The sequence below is a fragment of the Pararge aegeria genome, chromosome 2, assembly GCF_905163445.1.
Source record: "Pararge aegeria chromosome 2, ilParAegt1.1, whole genome shotgun sequence".
NCBI lineage: Eukaryota > Metazoa > Arthropoda > Insecta > Lepidoptera > Nymphalidae > Pararge > Pararge aegeria.
Window position 1 is genome coordinate 6,370,995 of NC_053181.1, and position 24,061 is coordinate 6,395,055.

Below are 24,061 nucleotides of genomic sequence, written 5' to 3' on the forward strand. Positions count from 1 at the left end.
CAAATCCACTTTTAAAAGTGTTTATGTGTCTTCATCGAGTCGAAACATTCGATCAGGCCAAACAGTGTTAAGCGCGAATAGGTACATAAGCGACCGCGTTCTCATCATATTTGATCCCAATCGACCGTATAATATGTGTGTAGCACGCTTAAGTACCTAACTATTATAATTTTGTTTGCGTTTATTTAATTAATTTATTTTGAATTGTATTTTTTGGAGTTATGTTTTGGGGAGTTAATAAATACTTCATTTTATTTATACTTTTATTTTATTATAGATACTTAATAGGAATATTTTTCTTAGAATAATTACTAGGTAACTAAGGTATTAATTATACACAAGTATAGTCTAATCTTCACTTTATGATAATAATAAAAATTACACACTAAAATATTTTCTGAAGTAGGTACTTCGTGAACAGATTTCTCCTAAATAGCTTCATCGTAAAGTGTCAGTCAAAATGATACGAAATATGTATTACTTAAAAATGGTAATACTAATATTACAATATTATGTGAACGGACAATCATCTATCAATTATGTTTGCCCTTTGTATAATACTAGAACTTTACCCAGCCAGGTGTTTCTGTGGGTTTAAAAATCTACAATATTCAGTATACTTAGCTTGTGTTGCTTTTAAGGCTAACACACAGATGGCACTGTTTTTAAAACGTACCTTTTTAATAACGTCTTTATAACGTAAAGCCAGTTTGAAACGTTTTGTCTATATTTCGTCGACTATATAAATAGGTCTCTAACCGGATTTCGACATTTTGAACGCGGCGTTCCGCGTTAGTCCAGAATGACAAGGTTGGTCCGTTATCAAATTATATCATCTAGAGGGTCTTTGCAAATTGTGTGAGTATCTTATTTGGGGGCATCAGTTTTCTCTTTCTCTGTTATACTGATGACCTCCACGAGCCCCTCGATTCCTGAGAGACGCACCATGTCTCCCGTTTTGAACAAATCCGTCGCGTGCGTTGCGCCAACGATGCAAGGCAAACCGTACTCACGCGCTATTACTGCTCCTGTGAACATAAGATCGTGGTCACTATAGTTAAACTATTTTATTATATCTACTATATGCTCTGTGTATTTCACCGTTAGTTATCTGTGGCACAAATAAAAATGTAGGTACTCCATCTAAATGGAGGTATTAAAATGTTACATAAAAACGATTATTAAATACTTACCATGTGATATAAGTCCTCCTAATTCCGTAACGATGCCTGATAATAGGGGAAAGTACGGCGACCATCCAATGTCCGTCGCATGCGTTATGAGCACATCGCCCTGTTGTAAGAGGCTAATCTAAAAAAAAATATGACGAACCGCCGTTATCTTGGTGTAATATATTAAATAATTATTGGACATAGTTTTCTTAGCGCTCCAATCAGTTGAAATAAGTACAGAGATGGCTGTAAGCTTAACATTCTAGAGGTAGTAGGTTTCATAATGTCAAGATAGCTGCAACTATCGATCCAAAAGCTCGGTAAAAACTTCAGAGTGCGTTTAAGTAAATAGACACAACTAGACTAAAAAAAGCAAATAAATTTTAGAGGATCAAAATCGAAAGTTTTAGCATTATTAATGTGAATTTACCTCTGAAAGATCCTTAACAACACATGCTCTAGCAATAACCTCTCCTCCACAAACAGATGTCGCTTCTAATCTCACTTCTCCAGTTGTAATTTGTGGCTTCTCTATGGTAAGAGGCTGAGGCCAACCTTTGATAATTTCTGGGAATTTCAGTCTACACCATCCTGGATAACACTGCTGACGTTGGAAAGCTCTGAAATAGGCATATATAAATTAACTAACACTTATTAAAATATAGGATGTAAATCAAGATTACATACTAGGCGTGTCTATTTGTGTATTATTTATGTATTTACGGCTGAAATAATATTACGAACTTTGGTACTACGATAGCCGAGAAGGGCAATATTTTTTATCCTGAAAATTTATCCTGGGTGTACCCAAGAACCCTTCCCATCCGATCAAAAAAGTACCATATTTTGTTAATTAATACTCGTGACTAACCAACGAATCGATTTTGAAGATATTTGGCGTATGTCTGATACGGCTTGTATTGTGGAAACGTGCGCAAAATATTTTTCAGTGCAGAATAACAAGCGGTTCCTTCAATATTTTTAAGAAACCCGAAACATTTGCGGTCATAACTGAGGTGGCGTTGGTCTACAATCGAATCCTAGAACAACTCTAAAGAAATAAGTCTTACTTTTTTAATAAAGATGGATCTCTTGTGGTGATGTATTCCCTAAGTTCGTGCACTCGAAAGTAAAACACCAGGTCTGGATGTGGTAAGAACCAGCTCTGTACGAGTAATCGACCGAGGCTCAGAGCTGCCAGGCGAACCTTGTGGACAGCAAGGATCAAATGCGCTTTCGTGGCCTCCCGGTGGCGTACTGCACGGTGACACAACGGAAGAATCCATCGCAGGACTTTTCTAAAGTAAACACAAATATTATTAAGTATAAAATCTTAGTGCTCAAATTATTCTAAAAAACAAGCCAACTAATAACTGAAAGATGAAACGTTAGCTCTCAGTGCTCATCATCGACATCATCATTGATGTGTAATCTCAACTTGGTTGCTAAAATTGACTTCGCATCCATGTTATTAGTAGAACTTTTTGTGGCAGAGCTCTTCCTGGCAAGTACTACAACCGTGTTCATTTCTGCTGCCAAGTAGCATTGCTGTATTTTGGTCTGAAGGGTTTGCGGTGTAATTACAGGGACATGACGCTTAACACCTACGCTTTAGGTTGATGGACTCTGTGTGGCACTTTGTGGGATGTGTTGCTTGCATACCCTGCGAAGTGTTGCTTATAAACGAAGATTTTCCACTACCATTAGATCTGCCATCTGCTTCGTTCGTAAATAACAAAAAAGAAAATCCAAGAGCCACAAATTTGGTTAAATATGAGAAATTTAAATACTTACAAGGCGAATTTAATTATAGGGGTTAAAACTATTAGATGAATAGTTAGTGTTTGTGGCACAATCAAAAAATATATTTTTAAGAATGATAATGTAACGGATAAGACGTGCCAGTGCACCGACCACAGATTATAAGCCGCCATGTTGTCGTACCTCACCGCCATGCCAAAAATGCCGCCATTATGGTTTGGTACGTCAAGCTAGCCAAAGCCCGCCATTTTTTTGAATAGTATATAGTTTTGTTGTAACAATATTTTTATTTGCATATCCGCTACAATAAATAAATTAAATTCGACACCTACCTCGTGCTGGACTTTTTTGGTGTTTTTAGAGAAGCAATGATTTCATCACTACTTTTGTTTTGACGATCTTCCTTTGTTGGTTTTATGTGCATAAGCACTTTCATTAACTCAGCGGGTACCAATATCCACGGCTTCGTTGCCAAGTCAAACTACAATACAGTTAAAGGAAATATACAATTATGAAATTTCATCCGATTGCTTCCGGTATAGTGTTAAATGCCATAACCTAAAACAATCTTTCCTAAGAGAGAGGAGGCTTGTGCGGTGTACCCAGCAGTGGGACGTTAATAGGCTGGCGGTTATAACGATGATGTAACCGGTATTTAACCAAAGAATTTATATAATTCTATATGTTGACCTATCGATACCTAACAATAGGTTATAAAAGTATTGTACTTTTTCGAGGTACATTTTAAGCAAAAATACGACATTACTTTTATGTATAATAGTACTGTTTGTGCCCGAACACTTTGTTTCCCTTGAAAAGTTAATAAACAAATAAATGTAATAAAGAACATTTTCGGCTCTACTCACCTCCATAATAGCTCTATGCCCGTGCTGGTCCAAGAATTTGCAAGCATCGTCGTACACATTTGGTAAATTGTGCTCAAGCCACGCCATGGCCGTGTTCGGATCCTGATTTCGGAATTCCGTTAATTTACCGGATTCTTCCAGGTCGCTTGCAAGTTTGGCCAATGCGTGTGGCACCTCCGCAGACAACACGTCTCCAGAACTTAATAATTTGCCGATTTCGTAACACGCCTCAGGTGAGAAATCTACAAATAGTTCCCTTTCAAAAATGCATACACTTGCTTACCTACTTATATTGTTTTCTTTTTGTCCCTGTAGCCTTATTATTTTATGGCGTAGTTTCCTTTTTAAACCATATTTTCATCACGAGAGAGAACTTACAGAACCCTCATTCAGTCATTATTGTATGCAGTGCATTGTGTTAAATAACAGTCAAAACCCAGGCGCATCTCTCACTTCACACCCGCGGAATGTTGCTAGTTTACTTTTCCCATTTCCCCATCTTATGGTAAACATTTTAAAACATTAGTGGTAAAATAATTACTGCCAACTGCTAAAAACTACTTAAGTGGAGTGGTTTTTTATGCTTCAATATTAGTCGTGTACACGATATCCGTATGTTGTTAATTCTGTGGTTTTCATGCGTATTTTTTGAAGCTGAATTAAAAAAAAATGTGTTAAAGCTATATCTTTAGGGCTATTCGGCTGTTTAAAATCACGCTACAATCCAAATTTGACGCTTGTTAAACGCACAGAAGCACAGTTACCAATTACCTAATTTATCTTCTCTATCTTCTAGCAGCACACTCATAGCTATAAACTGGGTGAAAGTGCTAGCTACGCTCGTTATTCCGTGATTATTAGTGTACCTCATCATATCCTTCTCCGCTCCCATTATCTTGTTAAACAATTCCAGTGGATCATCCGTTTCGGCTTTAAGATTCATCTTATTTACACGCTTGATTGTGTCATTCATCGCCCGCTTTGAAATTATCATGCTCTGCAATCATACAAGTTAATTTGCAACATCGGATGTATGCAAGACTTATTTTTCAAGTAATTATCATAGATTTCTTTAGATTGGGAAGCCAAAAATCTGTACTGTGGTGATTCTTTACTTTCTTTATCATCAGCTAGAAGACTAAGGCATCATCTTTTGCACGCAATTCACTTCAATTTGCAACTACAAGCAAGTGGTCGGCAGATGCTTCTACCGATTTTGCGGTTGCTATTAAGAAACAACTCCAGCGTCCATCTTCCCTGCAAGATAGATGCTCTACCTGGCATGCATTAAGCATGCCAGGTAGAGCATCTATCTACCTTCTAGCATCTATATCTATCTATCTTATGGGTGGCTTATGTTCGCATCTTCAAGTGATGCCAGTTACCTAGATCAACTTTCTTATATCTACATTGAAAAACTTTCTCCTAGATGTCGATCTCTGCCATAGCCCAATAGTTGAAAAAACTATCAAAATCTTACTTTTTTTATAATTTTTATTAGTGTTTATACCTACACTTGGAGGAATTATCAGTTTTATAAAAAGATATAAAAAAGCAATGTGTCATCTCTTGTTTCAAACGTGTCTCATTGTAATATGGACCTTTGAAAAGTAGATTGAAACTGCAACGTTTCCTACTAGATGACGCTACAGACGCTATAAGACTTATGTGAAAGCCATATACTAATTTCGGCATCGACGGTAGGAGAGCCGTAGCTTAATTGGAGAAAGCGCTCAGGCCGCGATTGCCAGAGAGTCGCAGGATCAAATCCTGTCGGTTCCGAATTTTTTTATATGCATTTAAAATTTATAAAATCTTACTTTGCTTGAGGCGTCGTGGTTAATGGTCGGAATCACGACCAACCTAATCAGGAGTCACGAACAATTGTCGTCAGAAAATTGATCTCAAGACGAAGTAGTAGTAAAACTATGGAACACACAGATACAATCCTTGCACAGCGTCTTCCAAAATTTGTAATCTCATCCGACCGGACTTATTCACGGGAGCGTACGTACGGACTACGTACGCCCCCATGATCTTCTTTTTTTCTAACGTGTTTCTCCCAAAAATAAGCCAGTAAAGCCAGTGATCTGGTCCGTTTTCGAGAGGTTATATAAGACTCGCAAGACGAGAAGCGGCTATAAACCCTAGTCCAATAAACCCGAATCACCATAAGCCGAAGATGTCCATCGGAACATTAAGTGGTCACTAATTGTATGATATGGGGTATAATAACGATGAATATCCCATTTACGATTTTTACCAGTTTCCTACACACCTTTATCATATCCAGAATAGTAAATAATTTGTCCGTAAAAAGAGGTTGCCTTCTGTGTAACGCTGTTTGGTGAATTTCATCATCAGCTACCTTGTGCCCGTGGATGGACATTTCCAACATTCGCATGTTAATATCAATCTCTTTAGTAACTCGTCGATACACTGACTGTGAAAGATATTTTTTTACTGGTAATAATTTCATGATAAATTATAATGATTAGCATTACTTCCTACGTTTTCCGGTTGATTGCACTGTTTTTGCTGGTAAAAATTATAATAAACTTGTAATTAGGCGAACACACCGGCATAAAACAAAGAAGTACTATAAATAAATTGATTTAGTTGTGTTCGCGGGAACCTGTTTGAGTACAAAGTATTTGAAAAATGAACATGCCAACGGCTCTAATATTGGATTATTAAAAAAATGGGATTAAATAAAATATAAACCCGACATCATTCTAAGTAAAATATATTTGAGACCAATCACAAAGTATGTCCTTTTAAATTAAAGAAAAAAAAATCTAAGTCGGTTTACAAATAAGGAATTCTACAAAAATCAAGAGACTCCAGCGTTTTTAAGTTAAAAAAGAAGCCTACAGGTTTCCAACCTGTGATAACTTACGTTGTATAATGCAATAGCGCATCGATTGTGCGTGATAATAATATTTTTATCATAACCGTCGCCGTTTGCTATCATCAACGATGCAATGCCTCTCTCCAGAGGACGATATACCATGTCGTAACTCAAAGGGGTCATCGGCTTAGGCAGAACCTCTCCGGTGTTTGCGAAAGTGACGAGCTCGTCGTCGGACATTATCGGGAAGTCCAATTCATGCAGCAACTCCTCTTCCGTCCATCTCTCCAGGGATGTGATGGGCCGAGCTTGCAGAAGGAATATTGCGTCCTGCTTAATCCATACTAATATTATAAAAATGAAAGTCTGTCTGCTTTTTTACTATTATGTTTGTAGGTTTAGCTTAACTGTTGATGCGATGGAATCGCTGCTTCCGACCTTAATAAAATGTGGTAAATAAGGGAATAGAAGACATAGAACACTTTTTATCCCAGTACATTTAATGGTTCACGTGGGATTTAAAAATACTTAAACCAGCGCAGGCAAAGAAGTGGGCATTTATAGATTTGAACAAATGTTCATATCAACTTAATTTTCGTTTGTTGTATTTGTATTCGCGAATGTAATCGAGAACTGACTGAAAATTTTCACACAAGTCTGCATATTTTTATGATATCGGAGCTGCTGTATCGAAACTAGAGTCCTTAACCGGTATTGAAAAATAAACATTGGTTCCAATTCAGTTGAACACAGATAGATACAAAGTAGTGCTATCCTTTGTACAATATTCCCGCGGAAGAAAGCAAAGAAAGCGGAAGAGCACTATTTATTTGTGCTTGTACGTATCGTAAAAACCGATCTTATAAAATATTATAAAGGGAGCTATTCTACCCTGAAGACAAAGCATAGAAGGATTGCGACCCGTAAAAATAAATTTTGAACATATATTTTATTAATAATACTTACATCATTAATAGCCCACTCTATATCCCTTCCAGCACCCCAAAGTGTTTCTTGGGATACAGCAATATGAGCTAGTCTCATTATCTCCGATTCTGACAAGCACGCTTTGGTTCGTTCAGAATCTGGAATACTTTCCGAACTAACGCCATCCTTACACGTGGTCACTCTGTGTGTTTTCGAACCAAGTTCGACCTTGTCAATTGATAAGCTAGCGTCTATTCCACGTTTTACGATTATGGTGTCCGGTTCGACTAATCCAGATACCACACTCTGAAAAAATTAAATAGTTGAACATTTATTAACTATAATCTTACTTTTATTCCACCACATGCTCTTAGGATCAATACTTATATAATACTACCTCTACCAAGTTTTCATTAAGAAAATACGCGGTGACAAACATGATATCAGCTGAGCGTTGACATTTTAGGTCAAATGGGGTCACGGATTACTATGGCATAATTCAAACAGAAATGTCGATTTTTTTTACTTAGTACTTTTTCAAGAATGTATAAATCGAGGTACTATACAATTAAAGAATTTCTTGATGGTAAGTTTGCTTGGAAGCAAGTAGCTCCGCTTTCATCTCGCGCAATATAGCAAAAATATTGATAGATTGTAAAATTTTGTTGGAAAAGAACAACTGCTGAGTTTCTCTCCCGCTTCTTCTCGGTAGAATCTGCATTCTGAACCGGTGGTAGAGTCACTACAAACTGACACCCTGGACATATCAAAAGTTCTTATCTATTAGGCCTTCTTGAATTAAATGATTTTCGAATTGGAATTCAATTAATTAATTGTTTCATTAAAATTTATTACAATTGCAACTACGATTTCAACCTTCTTTTAGATTTACTAGGACTACATCCGTATCAGAAGACTCTGCTCTTCACTTTTTTACGTTATAATCACTTTTCTAAATCTATTATAGAATTACTTTTTCTTTGTAGTGTCAATCTTCTCTACTGACCTCTCCCAAGCCATAGTTGGCCGTGATAAGGATCCTGGAGGGATCTCCGTGGTGCGGGTGCCGGGTGAACATGACGCCGGCGGATCGTGGCGCTACCAAGGCTTGCACCACCACCCCACCACCGCACTTGCACGGCTGACCATTCTGCCTTTACAATACAAAAAAACAATGGGGTAATTGACTGTACACAATCCTAACAAATCCAATAACAATAGGGCGTGTGCCGTGTGGTGACAGCGGATCAGAATACAGTTTTCACCACCCCTTCTCTTCGTTGTCGTAGGCGTCGTCGGGTGTCGTCCGAGGCGACTAACGCAGAAGAGGCGTCGTCAGTACTACTACTATCTACTAGCGTCTATTGCAAACCAACCCGCCTACCCAGCGTGGTAATTATGGGCAAACCTTGGTAGGGTGAGACCCTGAGTCCAACTTTGGAATGTTATATGTTATTGATGATTGTTGATGTCAGATTTGACTTTATTAAAGATTTCAGTGATGTTGTAACCCTTAAATGTAATTTTTAAAATACCTAAACGGCAAACATTCTGCCGTTTAGTTATTGCCATGTATTTTCATAACAATCTATATGATGTGAGTGTGGTATCAAATATACTTAACGACCTATATACCTCATACCTACCAAATTTACTTTAAAATTTAGTAAAAATCGATCGAGCCGTTTTGAAAGAGTGCGCCTCTAACACAATGGTGACAAGAGATTTGTATATACATATAAGATAAGTAAGATAAGCGTAATTTCCTCTACTACAAAAAAAAATCTTTTATTACAGAAAAAATATCAATGTCCATTGTATCCATCGGAAGACATGATGATGATGATTTTCAGTAAAAATTGACGCGGTACGTATGGTGGTGGTAATAAAAGGAATAACCGGCGAAGTTTGTAGCGAGCTTTATTTAATTCAGTTCGCAGGTTATTCGGAACGAGGGTTCAAAAAAATTAAAACATATTTATTTAACATGATTGTACTTTCATAGTAAATACGTGTATATTCATTCTAATCTTTATCGTACCTGCGGTAATATGCGCTTGTAAAAGCAAACATAGATGCCCAGCACTTTTGGACGGCGCGTATGACGTCATCGTCGCTCACACATCCTAGTACTGTTTCGTTTTGTCCGGCGGCCGATAGCGCCTCGCTGTCTTCGCCGATCGCTATCGCCAAGTAACAAATAATTAGATTTTAGATTTTTGTTGTACTAAACTAATAAACTTAGTTAGAAGCAGGCGTTACTTTGCGGATATGATATGTTATGAAAATTAAGCTTAATTTGCTATACTCCGCGAAAAGCAAGAGAATCTGTATGCTGTAATTTATAATTTCTCCAATCCTTATACTCCACACCAAACAGATCTTCGGTAATTTACCCTCTACACACGTTTCGCTCCTAAACCGGAGCAACCTCAGGAGATGTTGACTTTACAATATGTAAAAATTCTTTATGCACATGTAAAAGTTTCTTGTAAAATACATTGCCAGATAGTAATTCAATTAAAGATTTATATATTTACCTGAGGATCTTACAGCAAATCGTAATTGAGGGCCATAGGTTTTATCCGACGCTTTCTCCCTTAGTTCCTTCAAATATTCTAATATTTTAGCTTTTACATCTTCAACTATTTCGGTTGTCACAAATAAGCTAACTGTTCTGAAAAATATTAATAATAAGTAATTCATTGTTATTATGTATGATTATCAAACTTTTATATGTGTGTTCAGTTGAGTGTTACAAAATTGTGTTTAATTGTTGTAAGATCTAAAATACTCTACATTGACAGTTGATAAATAATGTTACAGTGTTCCCGGTTTAAAGTAATGGTTGTAACTTTGAAATAAGAGATTTGTGTGGATCCAGATTAACATCAATGACGCTAAATAAGATGTACCAACACAAGTCTTTAAACTGAACTAATTTGATTTTTAAAGTTCAATCAGCAGTTGTAAAACATGCAATGCAAGCATAAAAAAATCTGAATAATATACAGTTAAATTAGAAAAATTCAGCTTGAAGACATTTATTTTCTCAAAAAAGAACACAATAGTTCACTTACATCGAGAATACAATAACATTTTAAAATTAGTAGATGCAAAATCTCAAAGTGCTTTACAGATGTACCATATTATTTAATTTAAAATTTTTGCGGGTGGTTAAATAAAAAGTTAGCGAGCGATAATACAAATCGTTTTATAGGAAAGAGGTCACATTAACTTAACTGAACGGTATTTTGTACATGTTCAAGAACAAGTTTTTTAAACATTGGTAAACTTTTAGTGTTAATGATTCTCTCAGGTAAATTATTGTACAACAGCACTCCCTCACACAGTATACTTTTCTTTCCATAATTGGTTCTAGTTTTAGATAGTAAAAATTTATTTAAATATAAATTCGCTCAATCTATGTACACATTTTGTTAGAGAAGAGCGAGACCTTCTGGTACAAGTATATTATATGCTTAAAAGAAGATCTCAGCGTAATAATTAAGATATGAATGTAGTTATTTCTAATAAAATAAAATATATTATTATAAAAAATTAAACATAACAACTTTTTTAAAGCTACTCGTATCAGTTCAATTCGTTTTATGATTTGCGCACAATCATGTTTGCAATAGATATTTCACAAAAATAGGTATGTACTCACTTTTCACATTTTTCCTTAAAAACGCTCTCCTTATAATCCTCGTTGGCGCTCTCTATTTCCGAGATAGCTTTTACTAGCGTAGCATTTCTTTCAAGGTGTTTATTAAGGGCATTATTAGTAACGCAAAATCCGGGCGGGACAGTGTACCCCTTAAATAAAATCCACAGATTAAATATGTTATTATTAGTTTGAATTAAATATCCGCATATTTTTGCACAGTGAATGTTCTAAATTCTAATGGTTAAACTCTCTGGCGCGTAGGATGGTTTTTAATGCACCGAATAAATATGGGTATATAACCGATACATTTTCTTTTTATTTTAATACTTAAAATATATTTTAATTTATATTTGAACTGAGCGGTAAACATGCAAAATAAATGTATACCTTAAGATATTCATGTCAAAGACGGTGTCTAAACATGTATAATATTATGTTTTCATATTTAAGGCAAATAAATGAATTTGAAATAATTATTTTGATTAATATATTACTCTATACTATAATATAAGTGTGTGTGTATTTGTATACTTTTAATTGTAACATCGTTGTTAACAAAATTATCTCTCTGTTGATAGTTCAAGGGGTGCACGAGATAAAGACGAAAGTGCACGAGTGGAAATATAAGGAAAGGATGAGACCAGTGGCGTGCATTTTGACCATCGTATGCGTAAAGCAGGAAGATGGCATAATATGAAAAAACTCCTAATACTATACGAGTTATATAAAAAAAAAATTGGGTAGGCAATGTATTTGCGCATGTATAAAGTGCACGCCACTGGTTGAGACTTTTCTTTTTGTGTGTGCATACTGTTCCATTATTTATACCTCGATTTGTGTGTGCTACCCAAAGGCATCTTGCGTCTTGTTAATCTGACACTTATGTTTTCCGTATGTAATCTGTGATTGGACAGTTCAAGAAATTGCTCTACTTCGACACACCCAAGATGGAATAGTATTACCTCTTTGCTTTGTACTGAAGCCAATAGAGCAAGCGATGCTCCTTTTCCTCCGACGTAGTTAGTACAAGTAGCGGCTCTCGCATCGAAGGGCAGACAATAATCTGTATTCCCAGCTTCCACCTCGTCAAGCCACTTCAATACGGGAAGCGGTATAATATGAGGCGGTGTCGCTGATGTGGATTCTACAATCATAGAAAACCATTTGTCAGAGTTTGTGCCCATTTTTATTTTTGTAATTATTGACGGACCAAGCAGATGAAGCAGGGTCACCTGATGGTAAGTGGAAAACTATCGCCTGTACCCAGCGCAACACTTCGCAGGGCATGCAAGGAACATGTCGTACAAAAAGTCGCCCTGTGTCCATCAACCTGAGCTGTAGGTTAAGCCTGTAATTATACCGGCAACCACGCACTTCAGACCGGAACACAGCATTTCAACAATACTGCTTTGCGGCAGAAATACGCACGGCAGTAGTCACAAACTGTATTACTACTTAAACTTTAAAAAGCTTCGTTATGCATAAAAATAATAGTTTAAAAAAACTAAAAAACACGCTTTTTATAGAAAACCGAACTAAAAAATAGAAAATAAATATTAATAAATTTAAATTAAGAATAGTGTTAAAAATTTCAATAAATATAAATTAATAATAGTGTGAATAAAAACAAAATATTTTATTGTAAAAAAATGCGTGGTATATATGTTTTTTTCATTTTAAACTATTGCACGACTATGAGATACAAAACATCAGAGAGTGATTTACGATCAAAAACTTTTTTTCGCCTCATTTTGGCAACTATTTTTATAGTATTATAGCCTTGTTCGTTAATTTTCTGTGGAATTAGTAATTTACGCTACGCTTTTTTTAGTTAGGTACGCGAACGCCATCTGTTGGTAACGCCATAGGTTTTTTACATTTTGATGGCGCTGTAGTAATTGCAATTAATCGTTCGAAAAAAATAAAAAATCTTTTTTTTAATATTGAAAATTGGAATAATCTTCTCAGATTAGTGTATTGTCATCGGTCCTCGATATGTCTAAAAAGTTTGAAAGAAATCTGACCGTGTAAAGTGGGTCAAAATCGAGCTCAAAGGGGTCGGTTACATACATACATACAGGTGAAGCTAATATAAGCGTGTAAAAACCACTTCGGAAGTGGTTTGGTTTTGCTTTGTCTTCATGATATTACTCGGCCCTCACTAGGCATGATGAATAATTTTGAAAACCTGCCCTGTGATGTTTGGAAGTATCTACTATATCCAAAAATCTCTTTTTGTTGTAGAAATTAAAGGTTTTTTTGGTATGAATTGCAAGTTATATTTAATAAAAATATTTCCCATATATATAGAAATATTTTTATTAAATAATAGTCATGGCCGCACTCGTGACGGCATTGACAAATTAAAACTATCTGCCTTAGTAATTCCTTGTCCCATAGCTAAAGATTATTGATGTCGGTATTAATAAGAAATAAAATTAACAGCTGATAGTTTTAAATCACAAAAGAATTTATATACGCAAATATCAAGTGCAGAGTTTTACGAAGTTCAAGTGATACGAAATTCTGTTTAAGTATATAGAATATAGATGTATAGTATATAGAATTAATTCGGCGTTTTTTTATCCTCAGAGGAAAAATAACTCTTACTCATTAGCTATAAGACGCATGATAATATTTTCAAAATTCAAAAACGTTTTATTCATGCAGACCTTATTAGGGACACTTATGAAGCGTTCATACATTTAACATGTTACACTAATGTTAGTGATGGTGATAACTGCATTCGTTAACTTAAAACTAAAGCTAGGAGGGTTCCAAACGCGCACTGGTCTAAGAAGAGCACACAACAAACTCAGCCAGGTTTTTTTTTTATCACCATCTCACAGTCTAGTTAATGTTGAGCTATGAAGTAAGAGCAATTCAAACCCAAGCTTTTTATCATACATGTAATCCTTAATATTATTATAGGATTTTTCTATAAGCTTAAGTTTTATATAAAGTTTGAACTTATTGAGAGACATCTCAAGGATTTCATCTGGTAATTTGTTATAAAAAGATATACAATTACCCTTAAATGAATTACTAATTTTATGCTTGTTATATTAATGTCCCTCCATGCCTCTTTGATCTAGTGGTAAGCATATTCGACTCAAATCACGAAGCTCTAGGTTTAATTCCCGAACGGGACAGTTAATAAGTGGGTTTACTAATTCTTAGGTTAATAAGTAGTACAAGGTTATACCAATCTTGAGTTTGGAAATTGGCGGAATTGATTGACCCCCGTGCCTCGGAGAGCAAGTTAAGCTGTCAGTCTTGGGCCTGGTCTCTTTCCAGTCATGTCGGAGCAGCTGCGGACTGTGAGGATAAGGGGATAGAGAGTGCACCAGTGTTTGCGCACACACTTTAATATCTCCAGCGTAATTGGAAGAGATTGACTTCCATGGCCGATATCAGCCCATTACCGGCCCACTATTGGGCGCGGCGATCACGACTCCCTTCCCATAATGAGAATGGTTTAGGCAGTATTCCATCACGCTGGCCCAGTGCGGATTGGTGGACTTCACACACCTTTTAAAACATTATGGAGAGCTCTCAGGCATGCAGGTTTCCTTACAACAAGAGATATTTGAATTACTTTAAACGCACATAACTCAGAAAAGTTGGAATTGCGTGCTGGGATTCGAAGTCGCTGAAGCCGATGTCCTAACCACTGGGCTATCACCGCTTTCTATTCCACTGGTATGTAAATATCTAGTGTGCAAAAATATATTGAAGATCCTACCTGTGCCTAATTTGTCATATGCAAGCTCTAGAACTCCAGTTCCGTGTTCTCCGTTAATTTCAACAGCGCAATTCCGGTACACTTCTTCTTGTTGGCGTGGCACACCACTAAAAGTACGCCCGCCATCCTTGCTTATCCGAAGTATTACTTTGAAAGTGCGGCTGTCTGATGCTGTAAATTGATTAATTAAATTGGATTAATTTACACAAATACTTATATCGTTAAAATAAAATAATTATCTATTCTGTCATTGCCATTTTGCCATTTAAATGTATGCAACAGTAGGTACCTAATGCACAATGACGCGTTGTTCCGCTGCAGTGCAGCTCGCTCCATTGCATTGCGATACAATCTATATTATTTGCTTGTTTGAAATATGACAACAGAATATTAGAGTTCAATGATAATTCTTCATGAAATTTTTTTGTGGGATAGATGGTAGGAATACTTTAAGAAATAACTTTAGGTAACTACGCAGTTTTCATTTCATTCACAAGAAAGTGCAACGCACATATTTGTCAAAAGTAAGGTTAGGTTAGGTTATTAGCCTCGGCCGAAATCCCACAAGACTACGACATACGAAACTTACAACGCGAAAAACATAGCGAAAATTCAGAAATTATAAATTAATAAATATCCCCTGCCAGGGAGTTCGGTTGTAATCTCAAATATCTGATAATAAAACAAGTCTGGTTTATATTATTTATAAGGTTTTTTTTTTATGTGTTATTTCCTATTTTCCTCCGACATGACGGTCGGAGACTGTTCTAGGTACTTACAATTTCACTCAGTTATTGTATTTGCTCTGTTATGTATTTTCATAAATATTGAGGTGCACATTTGTCATTCGGTGTACATTCTTATCTGTCACTACCTACATATTAGTCTTACTTTTTTTATAGTGGCTACTTACAAGCTAATAATATTTAACCATTATCTTTTTCTCTTCTTGTACTTACAGCTTATTCATATTTATAAGGTTATCATTAAACAGCTCAGCTTTCTCTGAGAAATGGGACCTCAATAGGATTAGAATGATCAAGCGAAACTCACTGCAAATGTTAATAGTATAGGTGTTTGGTATTTGATTGGCACCCTCGCAAAAATCAGACAAGACCAAGTCGGTTGAAGTTATGCTTTTCACCATGAAATTGGGGAAACGCACATTTCCTGAAATGCACCTGTAGAAATAAATTCACTTGTACTTGTATTTACACACAAACATATTTTTAAGCTATATTTTATAAGATAAAAAGCGAAACTAAGAATATATATTTGTCTCTATTTTCTACTCAGTGGCAATACAGATTCCGACAGCGTTATTTGAATATATTTATTTAGAAATCTTATATCGCTTCACATTAAATTGAAGGGGAATCAGGATAACATTGCAAATATTCAACAAAAAATCTTAATCAAGTGTCGATTAACAACTGTGTTGACCGGACTTTGTTACCGAGATATAAAGAAAGCGGCACTTAATAGGGAGGCTTTTCGATTGTTTGCCGCCAAACTTCAATTTAAAGAAGATGGCACCCGTTGATGATGATGTAAGATTTTTAAAGTCAGTTTGGAAGACCTTTCTACCGTGTCCCGTATTTTTTCTGGTAGGTTGTCTTTATGCAAAACGTACAATTTGATGGCGGCGCAGCGGTTGTAATAAGGGCATCGTAATTGTTTTATGAAGATGAAAATGGACAGATCACCAAAAATAATCAGTGAGTCTGCTGCTATTTACACATAGATTACTTAGCTTAAACAAAATCAAAAACCTTTTGTTTCTCACAAGATTTCGAAAAAATATACATACTGTGTGAAGTTCTTATAGTACGAGAAGGCACGGATCTGTACCGCGGTCCCATCGCTCGCAGATGCAGTCAATGTGACCTTCCGCCTTAGAACCTTACTGTCAGGGGACCAACTCCGCTCCTTAGCTCCACGTAGACGTAGGTATTCGCTTTTGTCTATAGCGCCGTTTGCATCAAACGATTGAAAGCGACCTTGAATGGCTCCCCATTGCATCCAACTGCCAGAACCTCCGACGCATTTGTTGCTACAAATATTTCAAAATAAATCCGGTTTAGTCCAAGTTTGACTTGCAGACTAAGTAAAACTTGATATACGTAGTATTGAAACATTATATTAATTGATGCAATTTAATATCACAACCTTGGAAGGTTAAAGAATACATCATGAGGAAACCTGCATGCCTGAGAGCTCTCCATAATGTTCTCCAATGCGTTTGTAGTCCCGATACCAACCCGCAGCGCGGTAGACTACAACCTAAACCCTTCTCATTCGCAAAGGATACCTTAGTGGGTTGATAATGATGATTATTATGATGAGATGAATATTGATTTTGGTACAAAATATCAACAAAATTAAGATCGAGCAGAAAGCCGTGCCGTGTTGTCTGTTGACAAGAATACATTCAACACTACCCCTATTGTTCCCGCAGGTGTCGTAAGAGGCGACTCTGGGAATATAACGGAAAACATGCAGCAGCGTTCTCTATTCTACTACTACCATCTACCGCGGTCTCCAGCCCGTCTCCTTAGCTTGGTGATAAGGTAAACCCTCCTGTTGGGATAAGCATTTAGTCCAGTAGTGGACTCGTAAAAAATAAGAGTCTCTTCTTTAATACATTTCTCTAAGTTTTTATGGGGGAATTTTATGTGGCTATAATAAATTGTACGTGGATGAAGTTGTGGAGCACAGTTAGTTCATGTATATGGTTTGTGGGTGAATTATGAATCATAAATTAAGCAGGTAGGTACTCAAATACCTACGTTTCAATCTTATTTCAGTTACGTAATAAAGAATAAGTACTTACAGCATTTGCGGCCAACTGCCATCCTGCCAAGGTTCCAGAGCCAATGCTTCTGCCGCGAGCTGAACACTCCAGTCCTCTGGGTGTCGCACAACTCTAGTTGCTGATGCCCATCTGCAATATTTATTATGATTATACACAGGACATTAATGTCCCACTTCCGAGCGTAGGTCCTCAGAAGTATGAAAATCCTGTTGGGGTTTAAAGATTATTTATCATTATCAACATCCACATCATCACTTCAACCGATTGACGTGCACTACTGAATATATGTGCTTAGTAGGCAGATCCAATATTCACGATCCTCGGCCGCTTTCCAGCGGCTCCCAAGTCCCAAGTCCCAAGTCACAGCCACTCGTTTAATGTTGTCTGTCCACCAAAATGGGAGCCGCTGCATAACCATGAACCATCGCTGCGTTTACCGGTGCGGGTAGCTATGGCAAAAGGTCGGTTATACTTACAGGAGATTGAGCTTAACATGCTGAGTAACGTTGTCAGTAAGTCGTGTAAGAAGCCCATTGTAGATGATCCTTATATTCGTCTGCGATTCTAATATTTGTATCTTCAGTCCACCAGCACTCCATCCATCTTGCGTACTGATCCACTCAGCAATAGCTGTTTCGGGGTGCTCTGTAATATATGAATTAAAAAGTTATTTATTTCCATTCAGGCCTTTTCGCTATCTTTGGCCGGATTTTCCTGCGACTCGCTTGATGTCTTTCGTCCACCTTTTGGCGGGGTCCAACAGCACTGCGCTTTAATTATAAGGCCGCCACTTCTGCACCGGGAGACATTAACATCATTCCTCTTTGCTACCTGCTCTGCCAATTGTTTTAGCATCGCAAAAAAGGCCTGGAACTCCTCATTTTAACACGTACAGAAAACTGCGAGCGCAACTTTAATCGCCCGGTGTGTGACTCTGAGTCGGGTGTGATAATTATGTATTTACTACTTCAAGTTTATTTAGCCCTTACGCGAGACAATAACCGACTAAAGGACACAAGACGCGGCGAATATGTAAAACGATTTTCACATTCACGGGTTATTGCTTCAACAGTTACAGTAGATAGTCTCCAAAATTTTTGGCGTAAGTATCTGGCCTGGAATCAGCTGCCGCGTAGTTTATGGCGGCCAAAAAGATTGCGGACTACTGTCTTTATATAGTAAAGTTTTGAACTTACGCGGTAATTTGTATCTGGTGCCATCATGTATTTGAAGATATAATACAACTTCGGCTATGTTTTTTCGGCCACACAATCTGCGTATTCTCAATAAAATAGAAGATCCGTCAGATGATGAAGCTCGTAGTGTGATATCATCCGTACCAAGCTTCAGTTCCCTTCGGGGAGTTTCACTTAATTCTCGTGAAGGCAGTTTTGATTTCCATCGCCTTACAGCAAAACGAGCCAAGAATAGTTTCAGAAGATAATTCCATCCTGTGAAAAAAAGAACTATTCATTATCACCATCATCATCAGCCATGGAAGAGGAAATAAGTGCAATGATTTTCCACTGTCATCATCTTCATCGGCCAATGAGAAAGTCCATGCAATGTTTCTCCACGATTGTGTTAGCCGCCAATTTTATAAATGCGGGCTGGTTGAAAATTTCCAAATTGAAAGATTCAACCTGTCCCGACATACTCGTAGATTTGAATTTCGAACGACCATGCTAAATACCAGAGTATAAATAAATATTACATCAGCTTATCATTATAGTAGATAAATAAGATGCAATTATTGCAAAGTTACGGAGGTATTTATTATCCACGTAAATGGACAATGCGGAACCAATTTCCTTCTGAGGTGTTTCCCCTGGCCGTTTGCCGTTTCTTCTTATGCCCTGTGGTGACCGCAGATCAGAATACAGTTGACACCACCACACCTTTTCGCGCGGGTGTCGGACGACGCGTCTAAGAGAATATAACGGAGAGCGGGACTGAGGGAATTCAGTTCGTCTGTTGCTATAGATGTGCGTGGGCGGCGGTATCTAACTCACTAGCTAACTAAGGTGCCACGTGAAATCGGACCATAACATTAATCTCATTCGAGACATCTAATTTGGCATATTAATATGAAGAATTGTCTTATGTTACGACAGAAAATGTTTTTCTCGCGAAGTTACCTATGCTGTCTAGTGTTGCCCAAATGCAAGAACAAGACGAGACTTAGCCAGTCTTGGTCTTGGTCTTGCGCCAATACACCTGGTCTTGGTCTTGGTCTTGGTCTTGCGCTCCCAGTCTTGGTCTTGGTCTTGGTCTTGCAGCAAGAGTCTTGCAAGTCTTGCAATTACCTATTAGTCTATTACTATTTATTAAAGTTTACTTTAAATCTTAGAAAAACGTATTAGAATTGGAACATTGTGAGCTTGAATTAACATAGCCATAGTAAAGATCAAGCAGATTAATAAATAACTGAAGATTTGATAAGAAATTCGAAAAATCAACTGACCTATATGTCGTTTTCCATGGAAGTAACTGTTTCTTAATAAACATTTATGATTTATAAGCTTACATTTGCTAAAACATGTAAAAAAACAAATTAATTACAATAACTTGACTGTATTTTAAAGAACAATACTTATCTGTCTAGAAAGAGATTGAACCCTCAACTTATAAGAAATTTAATAAAAGAGTTTTACGATTTATCATTTATTTGAATAAAGCTGAAGAGTTCGTTTGTATGTTTGATGACAGAAGTTTTAAAATATATAAATATTAATGCCATATCTCAGAAACAAAGATTCGATCGAAACCGCATAAAAGCCAAAACATATAATGAGGGAGACTTAGTATTGGTAAAAATACAAAGCCAAACCAATGATGGACGGAGTAGGAAGTTACTACCAGCATTCAAGGGTCCGTTCCAAATAGGAAAGTGTTTGGGGCGAGATAGGTATCAAATCAGTGACATGAGAGGCAGTGAGAGATGCAATAAGAAATATGATGGAGTGGCCGCTGCGGAAAATATTAAACCGTGGATCAGAATTGATGATTGGTGCATTGATTAAAATGGATCCTAAACAAGTAACATGCGTGTTGGCAAAATTGAGTAAGGCATTTTATTAAATTCATTGCAAATTACTTAACCATTAAATAAAGTTTGATCTCTTGAATAGTCTAATGAGTCGCTATTTATATTTTTTATATACTTATACCATAGAGTGTGCTGATCTGTCTTAATGCATGTTTATACAGGTTCAGTTCATTTTCCAAGGTAGGAGTAGTGAGCTGAAGCAGTCACTCCCTAAGTATAAAGGGATAAACTGGAACAGGCACTGCTCCGGACTAAAGGAGTGAACGGTATCTGTACAGCTTGTCTAAGCATAAAGACAATGATTCTGAGTCAGGCAGTTCAGTGCATAAGAAAACAGCGGATTTCATAAAGTTACTTAAGCATAAAAGAGCTTTGAAAAGGATGCTGTTATAGGATGCAAAGAATAGAGCAAATATTCCTAAGACTAAAGGAATATGAATAGGTGTAAAATGTAATTGTTATACTGATATGTAATATTCAATGTTTAATTGCAGATACGTCCTTCATAGTACAAATAAGTGATGGGAACCTACTGGACTTTACTACGTGCCTGGGGACATGCACGGTGCAGGAGGGCCGTGTTGGCAACCCCGATGACGTAAGCGGCGCCACGGCGGCGGCGCTGGAGTCAAGAGGGCGCGGGCGCGAAGAAAAAGATTATTGTGGGGTAGATTCCGGCGCAAGCGCAGTGTTTTAAGTTGTATCGATAGTTTTGTTACATATTGAATTTGTTTAACTGTATTTGTTTCGTTTAAATGAGTGATTAAGTATTTCAAACGTTGTCTCATTTAACTGCCTAATTAATTCATATTGAGGTTGCGTGCTGTGGTCTTACGACATAATAAGTTAACATTCTTTGATATAGTTTTTTGCGTCTCATAGAATTCCTAAGCGTACCTACCTACCTATACACCGAACTGTTACACCTAACTACTCCGTGAAATAGCGCTAAGTCCTAGCTGCAAGACGCAAGAGTCTTGCAGGCTATGTCTTGTTCTTGCTCAAGTCTTGCACGGTCAGTCTTGGTCTTGGTCTTGCTAAAAATACGCGGTTTTGTTCTTGGTCTTGGTCTTGCAAAAACGCAAGAACAAGACCAAGACTGCAAGACCAAGACTGAATTTGGGCAACACTAATGCTGTCAACCGAATAAATGGCTGAGCTCCCAGATGCATCTGTTAACGATGCAGTGGTTAATATCGCGATAAACAAAATGTGTGCAAAGTCCCTGGCAAAACACAAGACACTGCAGGCCTTATATATAGTTGCAGTATTAAGTCGCCCATACCTATTTATTAATTGAAACGCTTAATTCTCTAGACAACTGTCTACATCATTATCTTGTATAATCTATGAAAGATATATATTTAGGTAAGTAGTACATAGGTACTACTATCTGTAATCTGCGTTCTCTGTAATCAACGTAATTAAATTAAGATTTATCTGCATGACTAGGCCTAACTTTGTACATGCATATCCTCTTTGCCTACTTTGCATCATCGTTTTAGCATAGGTTTTAGTTAGCGAGTTTATAATAAGTAGTAGGTATTCTGAGTCGTGTGCATATTTTTCTTAACCGTGTGATATTACATTTTTGAAAAGAGGTCGTAACGTACCTAGATTTTTATCGATTTTAGGGATCTATTAAAGAAATGTGAGACTACCCCTATGAGATTTGCACTCTAGTAATCGAACAATCCTTTTCGAGATAAAAACACTGTAACGTCAGAGTAAAAAGCAGCTTATTATTGTTTGTTAAAATATCAATTTGGGTCACACGCCTAAAGCTCTAGGTAGTGGTGGAATGTTAGTGAAATTAAAATCATCAATCAAGTAAGAATGTGTTTTTATGTACTTAGGTTAAAAAAAAGTAGTTGAAAAACTACTTAACGGTTTGCAAAGATACTAAGTTTCTTTATTAGGAAAGTAAACTCACCAGGTTCTCGATAGTATCTTTTCGTTTTCGTCGGCTTTCTTACGAATAATAAATAAAACACCACAGCAGTAGTGAACAGACCGGCTTGGAGTAATACATCGAATAAATCCATCTAAAACGATTACGTATCTATGTAAAGTAATCTTCAGAATCACATCAAATGTTTATTAATGGTAATTGAACGTTAGGAAGGTCAGTGGAAACTTGTTATTCAATCATAAATTGGTCTCGTACAACTATACTGAGCAAGCGCCTTGTTCGTAATAATAATTGTATGTAGGGGACATGTCACTCGACGAATAATCAGTAGTAGCTTATCGCCGTGATTAAGCCGAAATTACTCAATAATAATAGATAATAATGTCAACAAATTATTAATAACACCTTGTTCCTAAGTGTTCTAAAGAACGTACCATGTATTTAATTTTGTTTTTTTAAATATAGAAGTATTAAGGCTGAAACGTCAAACGATACGTACCTATCTAGATTTCCCTGCTGGGACAGAGATGGAATCTGCGAGAAACTGAGATGGACAGACGTCCTAAGTGAATGAAGTAAGAAGAAAATTATTTACCTACCTTCATAAACATAATCAATTATAGACAAAGCAAATAAAGTCCCAAATCGTAGAATGACGTACCGGAAGACTAGTTTGCTTGCCACTTGCCAGCACGTCTTCGTCAGTAGGGTGGTAACCACGGTCAAAGTATTCCACCAGACTAGACCAGAGAAAATTTAGATATTGTGTGTTTCTCAACTGGCTAAGTGGGAGCACTTAAATATACGACAACTGTATGTGCGCTATTCGGCCTTAGGGAGTAACTGCGGATAATTGGTTTTAATGTAGAGCCAACGCCAAAAAGAGTAGGTCGGTTTCCCTCAACACTCTAGACACGATAACCTTATCTATAGCGGCCGAGCTTAATAAGTCTATGATCATTTCGTCGTATATCGATTACTAACATTGAAAGCACGTGTCTTAAAGCTTCGTATGCGGTTTGATACCAAAATAAATAATAGCTGGAACTTGAGAGCGATTCTGCTGCTGCGGAGTCAATTCTATAACAGATACGCTGCAAAAATACAGATGACCCTGGCGACTCTTAAATGTGTTATATTCGTGCTGATGACGTCATTCCCATTTTAAATACTAAAATGAGTCAGTTGCTCTTCATCATCTTAGCACATACTAGTAGTTGCACGCGACTTTGTTCGCGTGTTAATTTGGATGTATATGCGGATTACACCACCTGAAATTCTTGATATCTAGTA

General features: G+C 36.8%; 2 protein-coding genes across 2 annotated transcripts; one reads left to right on the top strand and one right to left on the bottom strand.

Annotated features, from left to right (window-relative positions):
* Positions 1 to 455: 455 nt before the first annotated feature.
* LOC120633424 (putative phosphoenolpyruvate synthase) lies at positions 456 to 23,287 on the bottom strand. Its single transcript, XM_039903635.1, has 23 exons — positions 23,268 to 23,287; positions 22,790 to 22,901; positions 19,004 to 19,258; positions 18,284 to 18,452; positions 17,826 to 17,936; positions 16,803 to 17,045; positions 16,046 to 16,173; positions 14,993 to 15,163; positions 12,210 to 12,391; positions 11,248 to 11,396; positions 10,118 to 10,254; positions 9,619 to 9,760; positions 8,584 to 8,731; positions 7,617 to 7,883; positions 6,699 to 6,980; positions 6,078 to 6,242; positions 4,571 to 4,796; positions 3,800 to 4,041; positions 3,266 to 3,414; positions 2,243 to 2,470; positions 1,603 to 1,792; positions 1,194 to 1,311; positions 456 to 1,028 (listed from the first exon to the last, which is right to left on the bottom strand). The coding sequence occupies exons 2-23, from the start codon at positions 22,899 to 22,901 to the stop codon at positions 868 to 870; spliced, it is 3,975 nt and encodes a 1,324-aa protein (XP_039759569.1). The 5' UTR covers positions 23,268 to 23,287; the 3' UTR covers positions 456 to 867.
* On the top strand, positions 20,549 to 21,685 carry LOC120633435. The gene is made up of 2 exons (XM_039903646.1): positions 20,549 to 20,871; positions 21,351 to 21,685. The coding sequence occupies exons 1-2, from the start codon at positions 20,763 to 20,765 to the stop codon at positions 21,551 to 21,553; spliced, it is 312 nt and encodes a 103-aa protein (XP_039759580.1). The 5' UTR covers positions 20,549 to 20,762; the 3' UTR covers positions 21,554 to 21,685.
* Positions 23,288 to 24,061: the final 774 nt, after the last annotated feature.

What these genes read in the sequence shown, in the direction of transcription:
- LOC120633435 (XM_039903646.1), top strand. Translation starts at nt 20,763, where the DNA reads ATGATGGAGTGGCCGCTGCGGAAAATATTAAACCGTGGATCAGAATTG. An exon ending in ATGCGTGTTGGCAAAATTGA is followed by an intron (nt 20,872 to 21,350) that starts GTAAGGCATTTT and finishes GTTTAATTGCAG; the next exon opens with ATACGTCCTTCATAGTACAA.
- LOC120633424 (XM_039903635.1), bottom strand. Translation starts at nt 22,901, where the DNA reads ATGGATTTATTCGATGTATTACTCCAAGCCGGTCTGTTCACTACTGCT. An exon ending in CATGTTAAGCTCAATCTCCT is followed by an intron (nt 17,937 to 18,283) that starts GTAAGTATAACC and finishes TAAATATTGCAG; the next exon opens with ATGGGCATCAGCAACTAGAG. An exon ending in TACTATAAGAACTTCACACA is followed by an intron (nt 16,174 to 16,802) that starts GTATGTATATTT and finishes TTATTTCTACAG; the next exon opens with GTGCATTTCAGGAAATGTGC.